At 38.2% G+C, this 27003-nt stretch overlaps 1 protein-coding gene across 1 annotated transcript in view; it reads left to right on the top strand.

The window, feature by feature from the left end:
• Positions 1–27003, top strand: part of LOC121387431 (puromycin-sensitive aminopeptidase-like) — a 51314-nt gene that overhangs the window by 8721 nt on the left and 15590 nt on the right. The window contains exons 4-15 of the mRNA XM_041518542.1: positions 928–1053; positions 1810–1917; positions 6353–6550; positions 7231–7327; positions 7793–7941; positions 8851–9016; positions 10028–10131; positions 12483–12638; positions 13873–13954; positions 15892–16028; positions 19305–19439; positions 20882–21101. Of these exons, the coding sequence (XP_041374476.1) occupies positions 928–1053; positions 1810–1917; positions 6353–6550; positions 7231–7327; positions 7793–7941; positions 8851–9016; positions 10028–10131; positions 12483–12638; positions 13873–13954; positions 15892–16028; positions 19305–19439; positions 20882–21101 (1678 nt within the window). The remainder of the gene's footprint in view (positions 1–927; positions 1054–1809; positions 1918–6352; positions 6551–7230; positions 7328–7792; positions 7942–8850; positions 9017–10027; positions 10132–12482; positions 12639–13872; positions 13955–15891; positions 16029–19304; positions 19440–20881; positions 21102–27003) is intronic.

Below are 27003 nucleotides of genomic sequence, written 5' to 3'. Positions count from 1 at the left end.
CTTTGTTATCAGACTCTAATCTAGAATTGGGGGCGGGACGTAGCCCAGTGGTAAAGCGTTCGCTTGATGCATGGTCGGTCTAGGATCGATCCCCGTCGGTGGACCCCGGGGGCTATTTCTCATTCCAGTCAGTACTCCACAACTGGTGTAACAACGGCCATGGTATGTACTATCCTGCCTGTGGGATGGTGCATATAAAAGATCCCTTGCTGCTAATCGATAAGAGTAGCCCATGAAGTGGCAACAGCGGGTTTGCTCTCTCAATATCTGTATGGTCCTTAACCATATGTCTGACGCCATATAACCGTAAATAAAATGTGTTGAGTGCGTCGTTAAATAAAACATTTCCTTTCCTTTCCTCTCTGAAAGGTTTCAAATAATACACTAAAATTGCTATGGTTTTAAATGTCTTTTCCAATGAGATGGTTTAAAATCTTCCAGTCATTCTTCTGTTTCCTGTTCCAGTCACATGATTGAACCTTCCTTCTTTCTCTTTCGCTGTTACAATCCAGATGTCTTTTCTTTACTCTTGTTAAATATTAGCCAAGCTTTCTACAGTATTTTTTCCCCATACCTATCCTGACCTCTGACCTGTAGTACTTTCTTCCTAGTCGTATATGTCAGAGGTCACATTAAGTATTCATGATAAAAAAAAGAGAGAGAAAAAATATCTTACGGCAATTTTGAAATGTTTTTGCTGTAGGCAAAATGCACACCTACGTCAATTTCGAGCCAGTAAGTTCGGCAACAAATATAAACCAAAAATTACCACTTCCAACAGATAGCCTTAATATTTATCCAGTGCCAAATATTTATCCAGTGCCAAAAATGTGACATCTGTAAATCCCCTGATGTTCGGCAGTTCATATCACAAGTACAGCAATTGCCGTCGTCAGCCCTGTTATTCCTCATGTTGATATATTTCAGCCAGGGACGGGCTGTTTGAAGCTGACGTTTATCGGGGAACTCAACGACAAGATGAAAGGTTTTTACAGAAGCAAGTACAAGGCGGCTGATGGAACCGATTGTTACGCAGCTGTCACACAGTTTGAGGTAAATGAGACATCAAGATGTCTACCTATCTGTAAAAAAAACTCCTAAAAACCCCCACCAAGTTTGAATTTTTTATGTTTTTTCCCACTGCCCTCGTTTCCTTTCCTTTGAATTCCATCTCATTTGGGGGAGAGACGTAGCCCAGTAGTAAAGTGCTCAGTTGATGCACGGTTGGTCTGGGATCGATCCCCGTCGGTGTGCCCATTTGGCTATTTCTCGCTCCAGCTAGTGCACCACGACTGGTACATCAAAGGCTGTGATATGTGCTATCCTGTCTATGGGGTGGTGCATATAAAAGATCCCTTGCTGCTAATCAAAAAGAGTAGCTCATGAAGTAGTGACAGCGGGTTTCCTCCCTCAATATCTGTGTGGTCCTTAACCATATGTCCGACGCCATATAACCGTAAATAAAATGTGTTAAGTGCATCGTTAAATAAAACATTTCTTTCCTCCCATCTCATTTCTTCCCAATCTGGTATTTTTTAAAATATCAAAATTGCATTTTGTGGTATTAGAATCGCCTTGATGACCAAACACACTTTAGTGTGTATAGAAATGGATAATCTAAACAACAAAAATCTTTAGTAATGTCTGATTTTAGTTATCAAAAACGGCTTTAATAATAAAAAAATTGCTGTAATATTTAAAAACTACAGTTATTTTTTCCTGAAAATGTTGAGAATCTGAAAATCACGCTCCTTAAAGTAATCCCTATTGATCATTAAACAAACATTTTTTTTTTTTTTTGTGTTCCAGGCAACTGATGCCCGAAGAGCATTTCCCTGCTGGGATGAACCGGCTGTGAAGGCGACGTTTGACATCACGTTGGTTGTTCCCAAAGAGAAAGTCGCCCTCTCCAACATGGTGGGTACCGAGATACTTGGGGCCGAAGTTACTACGCCTCTTTTAGACTTACACGCGTGAACTACATACATTTACCATGATTAAACACCTGCGTTTAAGCAAAACAGGCTCCATAAATTTGGCCCTTGGTAATTTGGTTGACATTTTACACAATTCTTTTATTTACATGCAGGTTGTGTCACAATGATGTGGTGTCGTTGTTTTATCAGTTGATTTGATGTGACATCACATTTGAATTGAATGGATGAAGGCCTTCAATTTTCACAGAAACTATTATTTCTGGTACCGGTAAAATTTAGTAGTTTATTAAAAACAGATAATTATAAAATTAAATGGGTTTTTTTTTACCTGCGCTTTCTAAAATAATTTAATTGTTAAAGTCCCACTTCTAATTTTAGCTTAATTATTCAAAATTATTCGTTGACGCTCTGTCTCAGACCAGATCACTTTCTATCCAGAGATCGGGCCCGGAATGGACATGCCCGAAACCTTAGTGGTATAGGGTGTATACTACCAAATCAAATCCCTTAGACGACAATAGTAACATATGTGGCTAAAACTCCTACCTGCAGCGTATCAATCGACATAAACGCCACGGATATAAATACTACCACCCCTCACACTTAAAGTGAATCAGAAAAAATTGAGGGTCAAGCTGCTCGTTTCTGAGATAACGGGTAGCGTCTATGACTACCCTATTTTTACAGGTACCCCATACATGTTTCAAGCACACGGCTACTTGACACATTGGTACTAGATGAAATAAAATGCTTTTTTTTTTTTACCCAGATGAAACTATTATTTTTACAACCAACACACTCACATTTATAACCACAGGACTTGTGGTGTTCACTTCTCTATCAAAAGTTGGGTGCACCTTGAACTTTGACCCAGCCGGAAGTTATTTGGTTTAGTGCTACCTATAGGGGCATCTTAAAAGGGTTCTCTCTCTGTACCTACCGTGTCGGTAAAATGATGGAACTGAAATTTCATTTCCCATAATTATTATATCCTGTAAGACGACTATTCGATAAAAATAATATATATATAATTATTTTGTTTAGATAAGTTTCGGATGGGTTCCCATAATCACAAGTCACGAAACCAAAAAAGTGTTTCCCATGAAATTTGAAATCCTATGGCCTGTCTGCAGACGTAAAACTGTATTGTTGGGCATTGGAGAATATTTGCTAATGTTTAGCAATTAAACAGTCTTTGATTGGGTTAAAGAGAATTAGCAGCTGTTTGTAATAACTGAGATTTCATTATATTTTCTAATATATGTCTATTTTTGTTCATACAAAATTATTAGGGCCAGATTTATTTCAATCAATTTAGTGCTCGCTTGAGGTGCTTGTGTCACAGGATCGAACCACCTCGGTGGATCCATTAACTGATTTTTTCCAACCAGTGCACCACAACTGGTCAAAGACCATGGTATGTGCTGTCCTGTCTATGGGAAAGTGCATATAAAAGATCTCTTGCTGCAGTAGGAAAAACGTAACCGGTTTTATCTGATGGCTATGTGTCAGAATTACCGTATGTTTGACATCCAATAGACGATGATTAATCAATCAATGTGCTCTAGTGGTGTCGTTAAACAAAACAAACTTTAAAACATTAATGGGCAGCAAGATCTCACTTCACACAATATAAGCAGAGCGATTTTTTAAAATTATTTGGGGCGAGACGTAGCCGTAGCCCAGTGGTAAAGCACTCGGTTGATGCGCGGTCGGTTTGGGATCGATCCCCGTTAGTGGGCCCATTGGGCTATTTCTCGCTCCAGCCAGTGCACCACGACTGGTACATCATGTGCTATCCTGTCTATGGGATGGTGCATATAAAAGATCCCTTGCTGTTAATCGAAAAGTTTCCTCTCTCAATATCTGTGTGGTCCTTAAAACTACATTCCCTGGAATATTTTTATTATTTAAGCATATAGAACAGAAAATCCAATTACGTTTGGTGCATATATGACGCCGCACTCCGCATTGGTTTCACTACGCTGGCTTATCCAGGTCAAAAACAAAGCCAGTATTTTTAAAGTGGGACACCTTTGACGGGCTCGTACCGATCTCGGTTTTCATTGGCTTATCACAAGTATAGAATTCCCCAACAAGAGATCACGTGAGATTTCGCAATTTTTGAACAAATTTAACTGTCTTGATTGAGGGGTCGTCTCATATCTCCAAAAAATATTTATATCCATAGAGGTATGGTACAATGCCTTTCCAGGGGTCGGTGAGTGGGGGATTTGCCTTGAAATTTTGACAGTGGCCAGCTGTTGGCATACACGTTACATGTAAGGTTGGCATACACATTACATGTAAGGGAGTGTTACTAATTACGTAACACTCTAGGGGTAGAGGAAGAGGGTACTGTGTTCGATGTACATAACATTTGTCAAGACTATATGTTATTTTATTCATTACTTACACCTAAAAAAGTGTTTTTTGGAAATGCACGGTCAGTCTAGGATCGATCACCATCGGCGGGTATACAAAAAGACCATGGTATGTGATATCCTGTCTGTGGGATGGTACATATAAACGATATCTTGCTTTTAAAAAAAAAATGTAACGGGTTTCCAAGGCGCGTGTGCAGGGATTTCAGCGGGGTTGGGGTTATAGACTGTGTTGAGCGAAGTTTATATGGGGCCATGCATACATTTCAAATTTTTTTAAGCTTGGGTAAGTAAGGGTTTCGACCTCCAATACCCCCCCCCACCCCACCCCCCGCACATGCACCCGATTCCTCTAAGATTATATGTCAGAATTACCAAATGTTAGACATCCAACAGCAGATGGAAGGAAGGATAGGATATGTTTTATTTAACGACACATTCAACACATTTTATTTAATGTTGTATGGGGTCGGATGATTATTAAATCAATGTGCTTCATCTTTGATGTCGTTAAACAACACACACACACACACACACACACACACACACACACACACACACACACACACACACCCCCCCCCCAACTTTACCCTTTTGAAACGAAATAATATTTGTTTGAATTTGTCGATTTTAACATGTAAAATTAAGAAGTGAAAACGTTCATTATCTACTGTAGTATATTTTATTTTAAAAATATATACATAATTAATGTGTTACTAGTATACAAACTAAACTTTGAAAGTTCTACTAACACTTTATAAAATATTAATTCTGAAATAGGAATGTACGACCAGTGTTCGAGATTAACGGTATCCCAGTATCCCGGGGATACCAGAATTTAATTTTGGATACCAGACTTCAAGAACCCAGTATCCCACCGGGATACCATATACAGTTCTTGGTTTTATTTTTTTGCTGAAACAGTGAAAGTCGTCATTTACTGGTGAAGTTAAGTAACAGTATTTTTGAGCTCTTACTCAGTCTAATGCCATGCCGTAACAATATCTCCCCCAACTCGTACCCAGTCTAATGCTGGGAACCGCTAAGTCGCTATTGTTTTTGTTGGATGTTTCCTCCCTTCAAATTTTATTTGAGATATTGATCGATTCCACATCTGCAGAAAATTGGTACAGGTAGGTTTATCGCTACTAATGTCAGAAACGCTTATTGATTACTGCTAAATATTAATTTATGTCAATATTACGCAAAAATAGATGCAGCAAATATTTTTGCCAATTCCGTTTGATTGCGAATTTCACGAATTCTGCGATTTTGATTGCTGTGTAGCAATATATTGGGAACGAGAACGGTGTCGTCCAAATTTGTTAAGATGTTATTTATGAATTTCATTTAAGTGGGATACTAAATTCTCAGGTGGGATACCAGATTTTGAATTGTTAGTATCCAACTGGGATACTGCCCAAAACTTTTAATCTCGAACAATGACGACTGTCGATAATACGTCAAGATCAAACTGGTTTTAGCTAAAGACTAGTACCGTATCCTCAACCGAACATTCTTTGTACAGTGCAAGATTTCTCTTTTGAGACGAACCCTACAATTTGAAATCGGCAAATGCACGTGTTAACTGAAACTGACACCATGCTGTTGTTTGTGCTTTGCCGAGCTATGGCGGCACAGACAACGAATCAAGCGTATACGTTTGACGATATCCGTTCATAGCGAACACACACAACCTTTTTAAAAGTGCATTTGAGCTTGTATTTCATATTTATACATGATGTTATAATATGGTAACCAGAGAATGTAACTTTAACCATATGTCCGACGCCATATAACCGTAAATAAAATGTGTTGAGTGCATCGTTAAATAAAATATTTCCTTCTTGTTCTTCTCTTTATTATTTTTAACTTTGTTCTTCTTAAAGTGGATGATTTTAAGACAAAATCTTTCAGCTGGTTGAGTTTTACACAAAAATATGATACTATATTGTAAGATAACCAAGTACCTTTACTTAAACTTTCCCTCCATGATGTCTCAGTTTTATCCCCCTTCTGTACACTTTCCAGCCAGTGAAGACAGAGTCGTCGGATAAAGACCCGGACTGTCGCGTGGTGACCTACGAACGCACGCCCATCATGTCGACATATCTGATGGCGTTCGTTGTCGGCGACTACGATTTCGTCGAGGGCAAGGACTCCGACGGGGTTATTCTCCGTGTGTACACACCGGTCGGGAAAAAAGAACAAGGCCAGTTCGCACTCGATGTAAGTTTTAGATCACGAAGTGAATTTTGTTGTTTCGTTTTGTAGGCCCTTGAAAACCGAATATTTTCGTAACGAATTTACAGCTTACGGTAAAATATTTCAGGGAACCCATTTAATTTATTAGAACCTATTATGATCATGTAAATGATATTCTAAATGTAATGCTCAAATAAAAAAAATGTTAATCAAAACTAGATTGCACGAGCAATATGTGTCTGAAATGATTATTTTGTACAATTTTCTGTTTTCCTGTGTAGGGTGATATGCACATTTTTAGGTACAGAATATGTTTGGTAAGAGTTAAAAACATAAAGGGAATTCCAGCATTTTCTACATGATACACATATATTCCATTCAGAAATCTGATTAATAACAATGTTTCAAAAATTCTACCTTGTCTGTTGGTTACACCACTCAAAAGACTTGAGAGGTAAATTCATTGAATCATAACCAAAGACTAAATTCTCAAATTTGGGTTAACAAAATGCATTCAGCCGAAAAATCTATTTCATAAAAACAATTTGTCAGCTACATTAGAGGTTTTCAGTTTAAGATGGGAATAATTTTGAGTAATTTTCATATCTAAAATATATATGTTTCTGTTTCGCTGACGCCATATAACCGTAAATAAAATGTGTTGAGTGCGTCGTTAAATAAAACATTTCCTTCCTCTGTTCCAGGTTGCAATCAAAACTCTGCCATTTTACAAGAATTACTTTGGTATTGCCTACCCATTGCCAAAAATTGACTTGATAGCTTTGGCTGACTTTGCTGCAGGTAAACCAATAGGAAATAGTCATTATAATTCAACACTTTTTTAACAATAAATCTGATCAGATCTTTGCTAAAAGTTGGGGTACTAAAATGACAATTTACTATCGCAAATTATGGTTTATAGTTGTAATTATGAATGTACATCTCGTTACATGTTTAAAAAAATTTATTAGAAATTTTAACATGAATTTTTTATATGTTAAAATTTAATAAATTAAACAAAATTTAAAAACTTGATTAATTATGAATCCTACATCACAATTTATTTCTTACAGGTAAGATATTTAATTCTACAGAATGTTTTTTTTTTGTTTTTTTTTTTTTTTTTTTAATAACTAATATAAGTTAGATCAGTCATGAATGTTATATTCTTTTAGGCGAGACTTTTAATTGCACAGAGTTCTTATTGTTTCTTAGAATGTTTGTTGAAAATTTAAAATGGCTAAACTCTCTTATTTCTCGATTCAGGAGCGATGGAAAACTGGGGACTGGTGACATATCGAGAGACTGCGTTGCTCGTCGACCCGGAACATTCGTCAGCTAAAATAAAACAGTGGGTGGCGCTCGTGGTCGGACACGAACTAGCGCATCAGTGGTTTGGAAACCTCGTCACTATGGTAATATGTATTAGTAATCTGTGTGGATTTTCACTGATCAATTATGATATCACAAGACACAAGTGGGGTATTCTTTTTATCATCCATTATCCTTCTTATAATCTTGATTGGTCATATTTTAATCACAAGGCAATATTTTGTTACGTCACTGGATAGAACGACAGTTGCGTGACGTCACTAATGATAGGTTTAGTGCTGAAACATACACAGTGATGTAACAAAAGAAGCGATATCTCCTGCGGAGAATATCACAGGAGATATCGCAAATTATAGTGCCAGTGATATCTCCTACAAAAGTATTTTAATGGATGATAAATAGGCATTACGTTTCCGACAGTGATGATGTCAACTCTTGTCTTAAATTTAAACGTTAAACTTTCACGTTTAGATAAGTTTCTCACAAATAATAACTCCTAGGCCAGTGAAACTTTGTTTATAGTTGTATCTATCGATGTTCATCACAGTGCATTGAAAACATTTATGGTAGACATGTCATTTAATATTCCATGGACTTCTTGTTATTATGAACATACTAGTTATTACTGTAAGGGATAAGCACACTGATGTCGGATATCTGAACTGTATCGTGTCTTGTTGTTATGAACATACTAGTTATTACTGTAAGGGATAAGCACACTGATGTCGGATATCTGAACTGTATCGTGTCTTGTTGTTATGAACATACTAGTTATTACTGTAAGGGATAAGCACACTGATGTCGGATATCTGAACTGTATCATGTCTTGTTGTTATGAACATACTAGTTATTACTGTAAGGGATAAGCACACTGATGTCGGATATCTGAACTGTATCGTGTCTTGTTGTTATGAACATACTAGTTATTACTGTAAGGGATAAGCACACTGATGTCGGATATCTGAACTGTATCATGTCTTGTTATTGTTTAGGAATGGTGGACCCACCTCTGGCTGAATGAAGGTTTTGCGTCGTGGATCGAGTACTTGTGTGTGGATGAGTGTTTCCCAGAGTACGACATCTGGACGCAGTTCGTCAATCAGGATCTCGGACGAGCTTTAGAGCTTGATGCACTTCACAACAGTCACCCCATCGAGGTAATCCCTAGATTTAGAGCTTAATCAAGGTAGTATTTCCCAAGCAAGAGAGCTTAATGCACTTTACAGTCGTCACACATTCACAGTAATACATCCCTAGTGCATATAAAATATTCTTTGCTGCTTTTTGTTTGGAGTAACTTATGTGGTAAAAAACCTGCCTCCTGTCTCTCACTCTCCACCAAGTGTCAAAATAACCATATATGTTAGACACCAAATAACCGTAGTTTAAAATATGCTGAGGTGCTGTTAGACAAACATTCCTTTCCTTTCCTCTCTCACTCTCGACCAAGTGTCAAAATAACCATATGTTAGACACCAAATAGCCGTAGTTTAAAATGTGCTGAGGTGTCGTTAAACAAACATTCCTTTCCTTTCCTCTCTCGACCAAGTGTCGTTAAACAATCGACCAACAAAATATATGTTAGACACCAAATAGCCGTAGTTTAAAATGTGCTGAGGTGTCGTTAAACAAACATTCCTTTCCTTTCCTCTCTCACTCTCGACCAAGTGTTAAAAATAAACCATATGTCTCGACCAAGTGTCAAACACCAAATAGCCGTAGTTTAAAATGTGCTGAGGTGTCGTTAAACAAACATTCCTTTCCTTTCCTCTCTCACTCTCGACCAAGTGTCAAAATAACCATATATGTTAGACACCAAATAGCCGTAGTTTAAAATGTGCTGAGGTGTCGTTAAACAAACATTCCTTTCCTTTCCTCTCGCACTCTCGATCAAGTGTCAAAATAACCATATATGTTAGACACCAAATAGCCATAGTTTAAAATATACTTCGGGGTCATTAAGGAAATATTCCTTTCCTTTTGTTTGTATTTGATTCTGATTTAATAAATATTTTTCAAGTTTTTCATGCTTTATTCTAATTGATCCAAATTATTTTTTAAATGGATGTTTAATTCTGATTTTAAAAACAAATTTGAAATTCTAGCTTGATTCTTATTGGACAAAACTATTTTCAAAATATCATGCTCGATTTGATTGGTGTTTCAGGTTCCCTGTGGGACACCCGTCGGAAGTGGACGAGATATTTGACGCCATCTCCTACAGCAAGGGCTCGTCTGTGATCAGGATGCTCCACGACTACATCGGGGACAAAGTAGGTCAAACATAACAGTTTTATTCCCCTGGATTCCTTTTACTCAAATGTATAACTCAAGAGTTAAGCATTCATATAATTAGAAATGAAAATTCTCCAGAAATCTGGATTTTAGGCCTAAAACTGTGTTCTTGTTCTTTGATAACCAGTACTCCACAACTGGTACATCAATGGCCAGGAAAACGTTTTTAAAAGATCTCTTGATGTTATTGGGAAAATGTAATGTGTTTCTCCTGAAAAGGGCTGGATTTAGCTCAGTCGGTAGAGCACTCACCTATGGTGCTTGCACAGTGTTCGAGATTAACAGTATCCCGGTATCCCAGGGATACCAGAATGTAATTTTGGATACCAGACTTCAATAACCCAGTATCCCACTGGGATACCATATGATGTTGGTTTTTTTAATCCTGTGTTTTTATTTTTCGCTGAAACAGTGAAAGTCATCATTTACTGGTGAAGTTGAGTAGCGATATTTTCAAGCTCGCACCCAGTCTAATGCTACACTGGAGCAGTAGCAACGTAGCAATAGACTGGGAACGAGAACAATGTCGTCCAAGTTTGTTATGATGTAATATATGAATTTCATTTAAGTGGGATACTAAATTCTCAGGTGGGATACCAGATTTTGAAATGTTAGTATCCAACTGGGATACTGCCCAAAATTTTTAATCTCAAACACTGTTGCATCATGGGATCAAACCACCTCAGTGGATCCATCCAGTGCATTACGACTAGCCTATCAAAGACCGTGGTATGTGCTCTTCTGTCTGTAGAAAATTGAATATGAAAGATCCCTTAATGTTATTGGTAAAATGTTTTAGGTTTGCTCTGAAGACTGTCAGAATTATCAAATGGTTAACATCCAATAGATTATATGTAATAATCCTTGTTCTCTAGTGGTGGTGTTAAGCAAAACAGACTTTTAACTAAAGACTGTGTCAGTATTACCAAATGTTTGACATTCATTAGACAATGATTAATAAATGAAGGTGCTCTAGTGGTGGTGTTAAACAAAATAAACCTTTTTGTTTGATAAAGAGCTCACAGTAACCTAAACTTCAAAATCATGTAAACATTGCTGTATTTTTTCTACTTATATTATCATTTTCATTTGTATCTGATGGAGGATATGTTTTGAGAAATTAATCCATGCATGCACACAGTCCTGACTAAGTACATTCATTCAAGCCTATATTAATAATAATTTCTACAATTGCGTATTCCCCTATGATAGTAGTCTGGTCCGAACATCCCAATAACCAAGGAGATGGCATAAAATCTTCCAACGAATCCTCTGCTTGCTGTTCCAGTCAATTAATTGAAGTATCTTTCTTTCTCATTCACTGATATGGTTGGACGTCTTTCTTTGCTCCTCATATTTTTTCTGTTGGCTTAGACCAATTTTTTTTTTTTAAATTCAAGATTTCCGATCTGGCATAAATGCGTACCTGACTAAACACCAGTACAAAAACGCGTGTATTAATACTAATTTTTTATTATATTTTTAATTCAGGATTTCCGATCTGGCATGAATGCGTACCTGACTAAACACCAGTACAAGAACGCATGTATTAATATTAATTCTTTATTATTTCTTTAATTCAGGATTTCCGAGCTGGCATGAATGCGTACCTGACACCAGTACAAGAACGCATGTATTAATATTAATTCTTTATTATTTCTTTAATTCAGGATTTCCGAGCTGACATGAATGCGTACCTGACACCAGTACAAGAACGCATGTATTAATATTAATTCTTTATTATTTCTTTAATTCAGGATTTCCGATCTGGCATGAATGCGTACCTGACACCAGTACAAGAACGCATGTATTAATATTAATTCTTTATTATTTCTTTAATTCAGGATTTTCGAGCTGGCATGAATGCATGCCTAAATAAGCACCAGTACAAGAACGCATGTATTAATATTAATTCTTTATTATTTCTTTAATTCAGGATTTCTGATCTGACATGAATGCGTACCTGACTAAACACCAGTACAAGAACGCATGTATTAATATTAATTCTTTATTATTTCTTTAATTCAGGATTTCCGAGCTGGCATGAATGCGTACCTGACTAAGCACCAGTACAAGAACGCATGTATTAATATTAATTCTTTATTATTTCTTTATTATTTCTTTAATTCAGGATTTCCGATCTGGCATGAATGCGTACCTGACTAAGCACCAGTACAAGAACGCATGTATTAATATTAATTCTTTATTATTAACTCTTTATTATTTCTTTAATTCAGGTTTTCCGATCTGACATGAATGCGTACCTGACTAAGCACCAGTACAAAAACGCATGTATTAATATTAATTCTTTATTATTTCTTTAATTCAGGATTTCCGATCCGGCATGAATGCCTACCTGACTAAGCACCAGTACAAGAACGCATGGACGGAGGACCTGTGGTCAGCGCTGGAGGACGCCAGTAAGAAACCCGTCGCCGCCATGATGACCACCTGGACCAAACAGATGGGATTCCCCGTACTGAAGGTACTCAGGCCTGTCCGTTCAGGGCTTGAAATTCTCATTACAAAACACTTATGACACACTCGAACATGTCTGTTCAGGGCTTGAAATTCTCATTGCCCAACTCTTATGATAGATACTCAAGTGTGTCTGTTCAGGGCTTGAAAGTCTCATTGCCCAACTCTTATGATAGATACTCAAGTGTATTTGTTCAGGGCTTGAAATTCTCATTACCAAATACTTATGACAGATACTCAAGCATAGTCAGTAGATTTGAGATGGACCTAACATTCCCAGTAGTGAAGGTACTCAAGTGTGTCTGTTCAGGGCTTGAAATTCTCATTGCACAACACTTATGATAGTTGGGGCGGGGTGTAGCCCAGTGGTAAAGCGCTCGCTTGATGCGCAGTCAATCTGGAATCAATCCTAGTCGGTGGGCCCATTGGGCTTGTTGCTCGTTCCAGCCAGTGCACCATGATTGGTATACATCAACGGTCATGGTATGTACTATCCTGTCTGTAGGATGGTGCATATAAAAGATCCCTTGCAACTAATGGAAAAATGTAGCAGGTTTCCTTTCTAAGACTAAATGTAAATATTACCAAATGTTTGACATCCAATAGCCAATGATTAATAAATCAATGTGCTCTAGCAGTGGATTTTTTTAGTACTAAAGTATGTCTGTTCAGGGGTTGAAATACTCATTGCCCAACACTTATGACAAGTAGTCTACAGGACCTTTAACTCGCATAATTTTAATTTTATCAAATATTCTGTTAAAAAGAGATGAAAAAACATATTTTTTTAATTAATAAAAAGAAGTAAAGAAATATGTATATTACAGAAACACAAACATACACATACAGACGTACAGACGCACACAGACACAGTTTAGATTGCAGTATTAATAAGCTTGTATACATCTGTGTTTTGTAGGTTACTGGGGGCGAGACATAGCTTGATGCGCAGTCGGTTTGGGATCGATCCCTGTCAGTGGGCCCATTGGGCTATTTCTCGCTCCAGCCAGTGCACCATGATTGATATATCAAAGGCTGTGGTTTGTGCTATCCTGTCTATGGGATGGTGCAAATAAAAGATCCCTTGCTTCTAATTGAAAAGAGTAGGCCATGAAGTGGCGACAGCGGGTTTCCTCCCTCAGTATGTATGTGGTCCGTAACCATATGTCTGACACCATATAACCGTAAAATAAAATGTGTTGAGTGTTCATTAAATCAACCATTTCCTTCCTTCCTTGTAGGTGACTGACTCCCAAGATGGTGATAAACGAACTCTCAAAATAACCCAAGAGAAGTTCTGTGCCGATGGCCTGATTCCAGCTGGTTAGTTGATGATAACATTAATTATTATTTTGTGATTTTATTTAGATGGTGGGGCACATTGGACAGGAATCTCATCTCTTGTTCTCCTTTCCTAGCCCCACTCTCATGGCTAGTGATATTTAGTTTTGGGCTACTAAATAACTACTATTGCCATGCCCGACGGCTAGTGAATTTTTTTTTCTCAAATGTTGCAGTTATGTCTATTTTGTAAATATCAATATCCTGCCCACACCCCAACCCCCAATGTTAGTGTTTTTAAGCTCTATCTCCCTCTTTAGGTAACATATTTGATTATTACTAGCATTTAGTAAAAATGTATTAATTTTAAGTAAAGTAGGGCTAGTGAATTTTTAATCGTGGCTAGTGAATTTCTAAAATCACTGATCCCATGGCTAGTGGATTTTATAAAAATTCTACAAGCTCTGTTAACGCTAAATTTATAGAGACGTAGAAGAGACTGTTCCGAAAAAGTTTTGTGTGATTATTTTGTCAGTGTTTATCTGAAAACACAACAATCGTTACAGGCTGTTGATATAGCAAACAACAGTCAGGTAGTTACATGCATATTACTGCAACTTTCTATTACATTTAATTTGTGTGTAAGCTCTATAATGTCAAAATATATTAAAATATTCTTTATAATGTCTGCTAATACAGACCTCGCTACGGGCCTTGGTGGTGTCGTGGTTAAGCCATCGGACATAAGGCTGGTAGGTACAGGGTTCGCAGCCCGGTACCGCCTCCCACCCAGAGCGAATGTTAACGACTCATTAGTTAGGTGTAAAACCACTACACCCTCTTCTCTCTCACTAACCACTAACTCACTGTTCTGGACAGACAGCTCAGATAGTTGAGGTGTGTGCTCAGGACAGCGTGCTTGAACCTTAACTCAATACGAGCACGAAAATAATTTGAAATGAAATGAAGACTTCGATAAATTTTTATGTCGCCAATGTCACTTACTTGGATTTCGATAAATTTTAAGATCGCTAATATTTTATGGTTTATGGTATTTATAACATACTTCTAAAAATGTAAAACAGGTGTATTAAATCTGCTAATGTCATAACTTGATTTTATTATCCATAATAATTTATTATGATCAACATAACCAAGTTAATAATAATCATACAAAGCACATGTGTAATAACAAGTGTAATGACGTCATTTTGGTAAGCGACATCATAACATGACGTTGCTTCTCCAGTCCTAGCTCAAACTGCATTTGTGGTGGAAACATTTTGAGTTGGGTCTTGTTATTCATAAAGAAAACCACAATAATAATATGGATAATAAAGAAATTATTACACTCGTGTGTGAGTCATACTGATTTTACGAAACTCGTGTCAGGATTCGTGTATTACCCTCGGTCTCTGTCGTGCAATACCAAAATCCTGACACTCATTTTGTAAAATCAGTACGACACACATACGAGTGTAATAATCTCTATATACAAGGCAGTTGTGATCACTTACAGGTTTTATCATCTCTTCCAAAGTTTCTACCTTTGTATGATATTACTTTTAAAATTTTAAATTTAATATCGGTTATGTCTTGTTTGCATATAGGCTATCACAATACTAATACAGTTTTCATGTTTTCATTGCAAAGATATTCGTCAAATGTATGTACACAGCAAAAAACATAGTTGGGTATAATTTAGATAAGGACATGGTCATTTCATATTTTTCGTTCCAACCAATGCATCACGACTGGTATATCAAAGGCTGTGGTATGTGCTATCCTGTCTGGGATGTGCATATAAAAGATCCCTTGCTGCATTTGGAAAAATATAGTGGGTTTCCTCTGTTGACTGAATTACCAAGTGTTTGACATCCAATAGCCGATGATTAATTAAACAATGTGCTCTAGTTGTGTTTTTAAACAAAATCTTTCTGTTTTTGGGGGTCATTTTGGGACTGATTTTGTTGTTTTAGGTTGTAAGTCCAAGTGGATGGTTCCTATCGGTGTGATCACACCCAGCAGTCCGGAAAAACCCGTCAAGACCATCGTTCTGGACGACGCCTCCGTTACCGTGACGATAGATGGGGTCAAGTCCACTGATTGGATCAAGGTGCGTGAACTCGAAGAGTTCTCGGCTGTTTCTCAGTAACCAGTATTTATTAACATTTTCATTTATACTTATTTTCGTGCTTATATTCAGTTAAGGTTCAAGCACGCTGTTCTGGGCACAGACCTCGGCTATTTGTGCTGTCCAAGACAGATGGTTAGTGGTTAGTGAGAGAAGTGTTTTTGCCCAGTAACCAGTATTTATTAACATTTTCATTTTATCTTAATTCTGTATCTGTATCCAGTTTAGGCTTCCTAAATCCATTACTGCAGTTTTAGCTGCATGAGTAATAATCGATTCAGTTGATTTGTATTAACGTCTTTCCAATGACGCGGGTAATTGCTGTCTTTCCATTGACGTGGGTAATTGCTGTCTTTCCATTGATGCGGGTAATTGCTGTCTTTCCACTGACGCGGGTAATTGCTGTCTTTCCATTGATGCGGGTAATTGCTGTCTTTCCATTGACGCGGGTAATTGCTGTCTTTGCATTGACGCGGGTTATTGCTGTCTTTACATTGATGCGGGTAATTGCTGTCTTTCCATTGACATGGGTAATTGCTGTCTTTCCAATGATGCGGGTAATTGCTGTCTTTCCATTGACGTGGGTAATTGCTGTCTTTCCTCTGACGCAGGTAATTGCTGTCTTTCTATTGACGCGGGTAATTGCTGTCTTTCCACTGACGCGGGTCATTGCTGTCTTTCTATTGACTTGGGTAATTGCTGTCTTTCTATTGACGCGGGTAATTGCTGTCTTTCTATTGACGCGGGTAATTGCTGTCTTTCCACTGACGTGGGTAATTGCTGTCTTTCTATTGACGCGGGTAATTGCTGTCTTTCCACTGACGCGGGTAATTGCTGTCTTTCCAATGACGCGGGTAATTGCTGTCTTTCCATTGACGTGGGTAATTGCTGTCTTTCCACTGATGCGGGTAATTGCTGTCTTTCCACTGACGCGGGTCATTGCTGTCTTTCTATTGACTTGGGTAATTGCTGTCTTTCTATTGACGCGGGTAATTGCTGTCTTTCTATTGACGCGGGTAATTGCTGTCTTTCCACTGACGTGGGTAATTACTGTCTTTCTATTGACGCGGGTAATTGCTGTCTTTCCACTGACACGGGTAATTGCTGTCTTTCCAATGACGCGGGTAATTGCTGTCTTTCCATTGACGTGGGTAATTGCTGTCTTTCCACTGATGCGGGTAATTGCTGTCTTTCCACTGACGCGGGTAATTGCTGTCTTTCTATTGACGAGGGTAATTGCTGTCTTTCTATTGACGCGGGTAATTGCTGTCTTTCTATTGACGCGGGTAATTGCTGTCTTTCCACTGACGCGGGTAATTGCTGTCTTTCTATTGACGCGGGTAATTGCTGTCTTTCCACTGACGCGTGTAATTGCTGTCTTTCTATTGACGCGGGTAATTGCTGTCTTTCCATTGACGCGGGTAATTGCTGTCTTTCCATTGACGTGGGTAATTGCTGTCTTTCCACTGACGCGGGTAATTGCTGTCTTTCCATTGACGCGGGTAATTGCTGTCTTTCCACTGACGCGGGTAATTGCTGTCTTTCCACTGACGCGGGTAATTACTGTCTTTCTATTGACGCGGGTAATTACTGTCTTTCTATTGACGCGGGTAATTGCTGTCTTTCCAGTGACGCGGGTAATTGCTGTCTTTCTATTGACGCGGGTAATTGCTGTCTTTCCACTGACGCGGGTAATTGCTGTCTTTCCACTGACGCGGGTAATTGCTGTCTTTCCACTGACGCGGGTAATTGCTGTCTTTCCACTGACGCGGGTAATTGCTGTCTTTCCACTGACGCGGGTAATTGCTGTCTTTCCACTGACGCGGGTAATTGCTGTCTTTCTATTGACGTGGGTAATTGCTGTCTTTCCACTGACGCGGGTAATTGCTGTCTTTCCACTGACGCGGGTAATTGCTGTCTTTCCACTGACGCGGGTAATTGCTGTCTTTCTATTGACGCGGGTAATTGCTGTCTTTCTATTGACGTGGGTAATTGCTGTCTTTCCACTGACGCGGGTAATTGCTGTCTTTCCACTGACGCGGGTAATTGCTGTCTTTCCACTGACGCGGGTAATTGCTGTCTTTCCACTGACGCGGGTAATTGCTGTCTTTCCACTGACGCGGGTAATTGTTGTCTTTCTATTGACGCGGGTACTTGCTGTCTTTCCACTGACGCGGGTAATTGCTGTCTTTCCACTGACGCGGGTAATTGCTGTCTTTCCACTGACGCGGGTAATTGCTGTCTTTCCACTGACGCGGGTAATTGCTGTCTTTCCACTGACGCGGGTAATTGTTGTCTTTCTATTGACGCGGGTACTTGCTGTCTTTCCACTGACGCGGGTAATTGCTGTCTTTCTATTGACGCGGGTAATTGCTGTCTTTCTATTGACGCGGGTAATTGCTGTCTTTCCACTGACGCGGGTAATTGCTGTCTTTCTATTGACGCGGGTAATTGCTGTCTTTCCATTGACGTGGGTAATTGCTGTCTTTCCACTGACGCGGGTAATTGCTGTCTTTCCATTGATGCGGGTAATTGCTGTCTTTCCACTGACGCGGGTAATTGCTGTCTTTCTATTGACGTGGGTAATTGCTGTCTTTCCATTGACATGGGTAATTGCATGGGCGCTAGCCATGCTGCAAAACAAATGTTGGCTAGTAGTCTTGTGCTGTGCCCGCATCGGCCATACATATTTGACGCATTCATTTATTTTAAAGAATGACTCTCCTCCTCAGTGTGAACATTGTCAGTGTACACTGACTATGCGCTACATCAAGCCGACAAGAAATGATATATTTGGCAACAGAAATGTTTTGGAATCCTTTAAATTCCATCCAGAATTAATTGTAAAGTTTTTAAAACACTTTGACTTCTATACAAAGTTTTAAAATATACTTACCTTGATTTTATATATTGTATTATACTTTTCACCCACAGCTCCTTATACTGTGGTTTTACATAAATATATATAAATAATATTTTCATATACTTACCATTTGTGACACCCAATAGCCGATGTGTATTTTTGTGCTGGGGTGTCGTTAAACATTCATTCATTCATTCACTATAAAAAAAATTATGAGCTGTGCATCTGCAACCACTAGAGGAATCCATAAAATTAAAATTTAACTTTTAAAGTTTAACATTTAGCTCAGTTTCATTTCTAGGTCAATGAAACTTGGTTTATAGTTGCACCCACAGTTCACTGAATTTTTTTTATTATAGGAGAGACATTTATTTCTATGTAATTTTTGTTTTCAGATCAATGCAGGAACAGTGGGGCCATATCGAGTCCAGTACACATCATCCATGTTGGACTTGTTGATTCCAGCGATCCGCGACCAAACATTGCCTCCCCGCGACCGACTCGGACTTCAGAGTGATCTGTTTGCTCTCGTGAGTTTATAGAGGGGCTGGATGTAGCCCAGTTGTAAAGTGTTTGGACTGGGATCAATCCCTATCAATGGGCCCATTGGGCTATTTTTCGTTCCAGCCAGTGCACCACAACGGTCGTGGTATGTTCTACCCTGTCCGTGGGATGGTGCATATAAAAGAGTCCTTGCTGCTAATAGAAAAGAGTAGCCCGTGAAGTGGCGACAGCAGGTTTCCTCTCTCAATATCTGTGTGTCCTTGACCATATATCTGATGCTATATAACCGTAAATAAAATGTGTTGAGTGCATCGTTAAATAAAACATTTCCTTCCTACGTGAGTTTATATATCTCTACCTAGTAGCATACTGTTTAGTGTAGCTTACTGATACCGATAGGTCATATAGTCGATAACTCTTAGTAAACTAGATGGATTTGTTTTCCCCCTTTAATAAAATCACCGTGATTGGTACATCAAAAGCTGTGGTATGTGCTGTTCTTTCTATGGGAAAGGGGGCAGGATCTAGATTAGTCAAATGCCGGCATAAGGTGCTTTGATTGTACGCTCAAACACTGGTCTGATACTTGGCTACTAATGTAAACACTTAGTGGGTTTTCTCTGAAGACTAGCAGGATCGAATCACCTCGGTGGATCAATTCATCTGATTGGGTTTTTCTCATTCAATCAGTGCACCACAACTGGACAAAGGCCGTGGTATGTGCTTTCCTGTCTGTGGGAATGTGCATATAAAAGATCCCTTGCTGCATTGAAAACCATATACCAGGTTTCCTTTGATGACTACAAGTGAGAAGTACCAAAAAAACATGTAGCAGGTTTCCTCTGATGACTACGAGTGAGAAGTACCAAAAAACCATATACCAGGTTTCCTCTGATGACTACGAGTGAGAAGTACCAAAAAAACATGTACAAGGTTTTCTCTGATGACTACGAGTGAGAAATACCAAAAAAACTTGTACAAGGTTTCCTCTGATGACTACGAGTGAGAAGTACCAAAAAAACATGTACAAGGTTTCCTCTGATGACTACGAGTGAGAAGTACCAAAAAAACATGTACAAGGTTTCCTCTGATGACTACGAGTGAGAAGTACCAAAAAAACTTTCCTTCTGAAGACTATGTCAGAATTACCTAATATTTGTCATCCAATAGCCGATGATTAATAAAGTCAGTGTGCTCTAGTGGTGTCATTAAACAAAAAAGAGTGGAGGGAGGGAATTAGTCATGAACATGTTAACTTTTTCATCTAGGAGCCAGATGGCGCCTACTGTATATTTATAGAGATAATATGAAATGTTTTAGTTGCCAGATGAAAAACATTGTCGCATATGTGACCAAATCGGTTGTAATATAGAGGGCTCATGAAATATTTGCATGAAATGAAGTGTAAATTTTATACTTGCTAATATTTTATGATTTACATTATTATGCCTATTGTAATGTCTTACAGGCACGAGCGGGCATGGTGTCGTCGGTGGACATTCTGAAAGTGGTGGAGGCGTACGCGAATGAAGACAACTACACCGTGTGGACTGACCTCTCCCAGAACCTGTCGGGTCTCGCTCTGCTGCTGCAGTACACAGACGCCTACGACAACTACAAATTGTTCGCCAAAAAACTCTTCCGAACGATCGCCAAGAAAGTCGGCTGGGATGCCAAGAACGATGAAGGTAAAGAAAATACGACGAGAGAATGCCTCACAGGACTTGAAATAGGAAGCCAAATATGGCCTGCTGTTATTTTGTTTTAATTAACTAGGTCAAAAGAAATATGTCCTGCTGAAATTAAGAGCTTCATCCGACGCCATATAACCGTAATTAAAAATGTGTTGAGTGTGTCTTTAAATAAATCATTTCCTTCCTTCTTTTACATCATGGCTTCTCGAATTTTGATAAAATCCACTAGCTATGGGATCGGTAATTATTTTTTTTTACTAGCCATGATTAAAAATCCACTGGCACTACTTTACTTTAAAGTAAATATAATTTTACTAATAGTAATAATCACATATGTCACCTAAAGAGGGAGCTAGAGCTTAAAATCCCTTAGATTGGGGGTTTTGGGTAGGGGAAAGATATTCATATATACAAAATTAACTTAAATACAGCATTTGACAACCTTTTTTTCACTAGCCGTCGGGCATGGTAATAGTAGTTATTTACTAGCCCAACACTGAATATCACTAGCCATGGGAGTGGGGCTACCATAATCTAGAAGCCCTGTCGGGCATGGCAATAGTAGTTATTTACTAGCCCAACACTGAATATCACTAGCCATGGGAGTGGGGCTACCATAATCTAGAAGCCCTGTTGCATGTGGTTTGAGGTAGTACTAAACCAAATAACTTCCGGCTGGGTCAAAGTTCGAGGTGCACCGAACTTTTGATAGAGAAGTGAACACCACAAGTCCTGTGATTGGTTATAAATGTGAGTGTGTTGGTTGTAAAAAAAATTACTTTCATCTGGGCTAAAAATGTATGCAATTTTATTTCATCTAGTACCACTGTGTCAAATAGCCTTGTGCTTGGAACATGTATGGGGTACCTGTAAAAAAAAAGTATTCAAATTGTGTGCGGAACTAGGGTAGTCATAGACGCTACCCGTTATCTCAGAAATGAGCAGCTTGACACCCACTTTTTGTGATTCACTTTAAGGGTGAGGGGTGGTAGTATTTATATCCGTGGCGTTTATGTCGATTGATACGTTGCAGGTAGGAGTTTTAGCCACATATGTTACTATTGTCGTCTATGGGATTTGATTTGGTAGTATACACCCTATAGCACATATTCAGTGCATAATAAAAAATATTATGATTTTGTGATTTTGTTTAATTAAACTATACTGGTTGATTAATTAGCTGTCACTGGACCACGCAAGTTCACAATGACCGTGACCTTGACACTAATCACTATACATGGCTCTGAATGGAGTTTGAATCAAAGTTAGCACTGAGGAAAAGTTGGTTTTGGCCTATAATTCATACTGTAAATATTTCAATAATTTCTTTTTACATGGTATTTGACTTACCATATACAACTGCTCTTAAATATGGTGTTATATATAGGCAACCTGAATTAAGATTTTAATAGCAATTTATTTTTATATTAAAAATATCATGTGTCAATAGTGGGTTAATGTCTTTAGTTTCCATTAACATAGTTAATTTTTCATGTATGAAATTCTGAAAACTCAAATTTGTAAAGAACTTGATTTTTATTGTCATTTTGACATATTTATAGGGTGCTAACTTATATTTTAGACAAGTTTGTAGTTTTATGCAAAATTTTCAATAAATTTAAAGAAAAACTTCACCAAAGACATAATTAAATTTGTTGTCACTATTGTGCCTTCTGTTCTTAGTTATACATAACAATAATCTTGTTAAACATACCTTTAGATCTCCAGATCAAATATTTTTCTTAATAATCACTTAGTTTGCTCTCATGAAGACCATTTTAGGTTTATACTGGATTCAGAACCAATTTTTTTCAGATTTGATTATCTGCCTTGGAGTAAGTTGGTAATTTAGTTTATTGTTAAAGCTGTATTACCCAATGTTACTAGCTAAATAAAATGCTGGATTACTGATTGTAGAAATACATCCAATATACATATTGTATTGATCTGGATTAGAAAATAATGCAATAAAATAGATGTTCGGGTAATTATGTCATTTAAAAGTAGTTTTTTTAAGTAATTAATCAAAAATAAATGTGTGAAAGCTGGGTGATAATTCCAGATATCACAAATATTAAAAGCTCCAACTACAGTAGGCTACAAATAAAATATAGTCAGGAATATGGGTGGCTCCCAATGGTTTTGATGGTTCATTATGAAAATCAGCATGGCTGATGGATTTGAAATTCCCACACCTGATAACTTGAAGACGGCCACACCCTGCATACAGGATTTCCTCCCAACACTAATGTCCAGAACATTAAGTTATTACTTCATACAGGTACAGTCATGTTGGTGTTTCCTTCCTCAGACAGTGTATTTTTTTAATACTGATATTTCTTTGATGTACCTGTTAGGTCTCCTAATCTAGGGGTCAGTCAAGTGCATGTGTTTTAATGGAATACTTTAAAGGGGTAGAGGTACTCTGACTATCTTTGTTGTCTCTACATATATACCTGAGTACACACACCAAACTGACAGTAAATATCTTCAGGAGTTTTATTTTAAAACATTTTGTTGTTTAATATGACATATTGCATTTGTACAAAACTGTATACAATATATATGCCTTATGAGGTGTACATTATATTAGGTTGCACTGTAGAAACAACAGTTTCAGTGAGGCTGTCACTTTATGTCAGAGCACACCAGATCCTGGTTGTCATAAAAACACATAGCTGGACACTTTTTGAAAAATGTATATTATCAGTATAGGTAGTACTAAACCAAATAACTTCCGGCTGGGTCAAAGTTCGAGGTGCACCAAACTTTTGATAGAGAAGTGAACACCACAAGTCCTGTGATTGGTTATAAATGTGAGTGTGTTGGTTGTAAAAAAAATTACTTTCATCTGGGCTAAAAATGTATGCAATTTTATTTCATCTAGTACCACTGTGTCAAATAGCCTTGTGCTTGGAACATGTATGGGGTACTCATATTGTGTGCGGAACTAGGGTAGTCATAGACGCTACCCGTTATCTCAGAAATGAGCAGCTTGACACCCACTTTTTTGTGATTCACTTTAAGGGTGAGAGGTGGTAGTATTTATATCCGTGGCGTTTATGTCGATTGATACGTTGCAGGTAGGAGTTTTAGCCACATATGTTACTATTGTCGTCTATGGGATTTGATTTGGTAGTATACACCCTTGAGATACTGTGTGAAAAATTAGGATCTCTAAGATGTATTTTGGAGCATAATGAAATTAAAATTTAACAGAATCACAAGTTAAATAGCACATGACATAACAATTTTAGAAGAGTGATCTACAGCTTGCCTTGATTTTACTTATGGCGAACAATGATGTCCAGTTGAGAGAGTCTTCACAGTATATTATAATTTACACCATGTAAATTGGGTGGGACGTAGCCCAGTGGTAAAGTGCTTGCCTTGATTTTACTTATGGCGAACAATGATGTCCAGTTGAGAGAGTCTTCACAGTATATTATAATTTACACCATGTAAATTGGGTGGGACGTAGTCCAGTGGTAAAGTGCTTGCCTTGATTTTACTTATGGCGAACAATGATGTCCAGTTGAGAGAGTCTTCACAGTATATTATAATTTACACCATGTAAATTGGGTGGGACGTAGTCCAGTGGTAAAGTGCTTGCCTTGATTTTACTTATGGCGAACAATGATGTCCAGTTGAGAGAGTCTTCACAGTATGTTATAATTTACACCATGTAAATTGGGTGGGACGTAGCCCAGTGGTAAAGTGCTTGCCTTGATTTTACTTATGGTGAACAATGATGTCCAGTTGAGAGAGTCTTCACAGTATGTTATAATTTACACCATGTAAATTGGGTGGGACGTAGTCCAGTGGTAAAGTGCTTGCCTTGATTTTACTTATGGCGAACAATGATGTCCAGTTGAGAGAGTCTTCACAGTATATTATAATTTACACCATGTAAATTGGGTGGGACGTAGTCCAGTGGTAAAGTGCTTGCCTTGATTTTACTTATGGCGAACAATGATGTCCAGTTGAGAGAGTCTTCACAGTATGTTATAATTTACACCATGTAAATTGGGTGGGACGTAGCCCAGTGGTAAAGTGCTTGCCTTGATTTTACTTATGGCGAACAATGATGTCCAGTTGAGAGAGTCTTCACAGTATGTTATAATTTACACCATGTAAATTGGGTGGGACGTAGCCCAGTGGTAAAGTGCTTGCCTTGATTTTACTTATGGCGAACAATGATGTTCAGTTGAGAGAGTCTTCACAGTATATTATAATTTACACCATGTAAATTGGGTGGGACGTAGTCCAGTGGTAAAGTGCTTGCCTTGATTTTACTTATGGCGAACAATGATGTCCAGTTGAGAGAGTCTTCACAGTATATTATAATTTACACCATGTAAATTGGGTGGGACGTAGTCCAGTGGTAAAGTGCTTGCCTTGATTTTACTTATGGCGAACAATGATGTCCAGTTGAGAGAGTCTTCACAGTATGTTATAATTTACACCATGTAAATTGGGTGGGACGTAGTCCAGTGGTAAAGTGCTTGCCTTGATTTTACTTATGGCGAACAATGATGTCCAGTTGAGAGAGTCTTCACAGTATGTTATAATTTACACCATGTAAATTGGGTGGGACGTAGTCCAGTGGTAAAGTGCTTGCCTTGATTTTACTTATGGCGAACAATGATGTCCAGTTGAGAGAGTCTTCACAGTATGTTATAATTTACACCATGTAAATTGGGTGGGACGTAGTCCAGTGGTAAAGTGCTTGCCTTGATTTTACTTACGGCGAACAATGATGTCCAGTTGAGAGAGTCTTCACAGTATGTTATAATTTACACCATGTAAATTGGGTGGGACGTAGCCCAGTGGTAAAGTGCTTGCCTTGATTTTACTTACGGCGAACAATGATGTCCAGTTGAGAGAGTCTTCACAGTATGTTATAATTTACACCATGTAAATTGGGTGGGACGTAGTCCAGTGGTAAAGTGCTTGCCTTGATTTTACTTATGGCGAACAATGATGTCCAGTTGAGAGAGTCTTCACAGTATATTATAATTTACACCATGTAAATTGGGTGGGACGTAGTCCAGTGGTAAAGTGCTTGCCTTGATTTTACTTATGGCGAACAATGATGTCCAGTTGAGAGAGTCTTCACAGTATGTTATAATTTACACCATGTAAATTGGGTGGGACGTAGCCCAGTGGTAAAGTGCTTGCCTTGATTTTACTTATGGCGAACAATGATGTCCAGTTGAGAGAGTCTTCACAGTATGTTATAATTTACACCATGTAAATTGGGTGGGACGTAGCCCAGTGGTAAAGTGCTTGCCTTGATTTTACTTATGGCGAACAATGATGTCCAGTTGAGAGAGTCTTCACAGTATATTATAATTTACACCATGTAAATTGGGTGGGACGTAGTCCAGTGGTAAAGTGCTTGCCTTGATTTTACTTATGGCGAACAATGATGTCCAGTTGAGAGAGTCTTCACAGTATATTATAATTTACACCATGTAAATTGGGTGGGACGTAGCCCAGTGGTAAAGTGCTTGCCTTGATTTTACTTATGGCGAACAATGATGTCCAGTTGAGAGAGTCTTCACAGTATGTTATAATTTACACCATGTAAATTGGGTGGGACGTAGCCCAGTGGTAAAGTGCTTGCCTTGATTTTACTTATGGCGAACAATGATGTCCAGTTGAGAGAGTCTTCACAGTATGTTATAATTTACACCATGTAAGTTGGGTGGGACGTAGTCCAGTGGTAAAGTGCTTGCTTGATCCGCAGTTGGTTTGGGATCGATCCCCGTCGATGGTCCCATTGGGCTATTTCTCATTCCAGCCATTGCAAATAACTGGTATACCAAAGGCTGTGATATGTGCTATCCTGTCTGTGGGATGGTACATATAAAAGATCCCTCGCTGCTAATCG

This window comes from Gigantopelta aegis, chromosome 13 (genome assembly GCF_016097555.1).
Source record: "Gigantopelta aegis isolate Gae_Host chromosome 13, Gae_host_genome, whole genome shotgun sequence".
NCBI classification, from domain to species: domain Eukaryota; kingdom Metazoa; phylum Mollusca; class Gastropoda; order Neomphalida; family Peltospiridae; genus Gigantopelta; species Gigantopelta aegis.
Note: the sequence above shows the minus strand (reverse complement) of the source record. Positions and strands in the feature narration are given on the sequence as shown.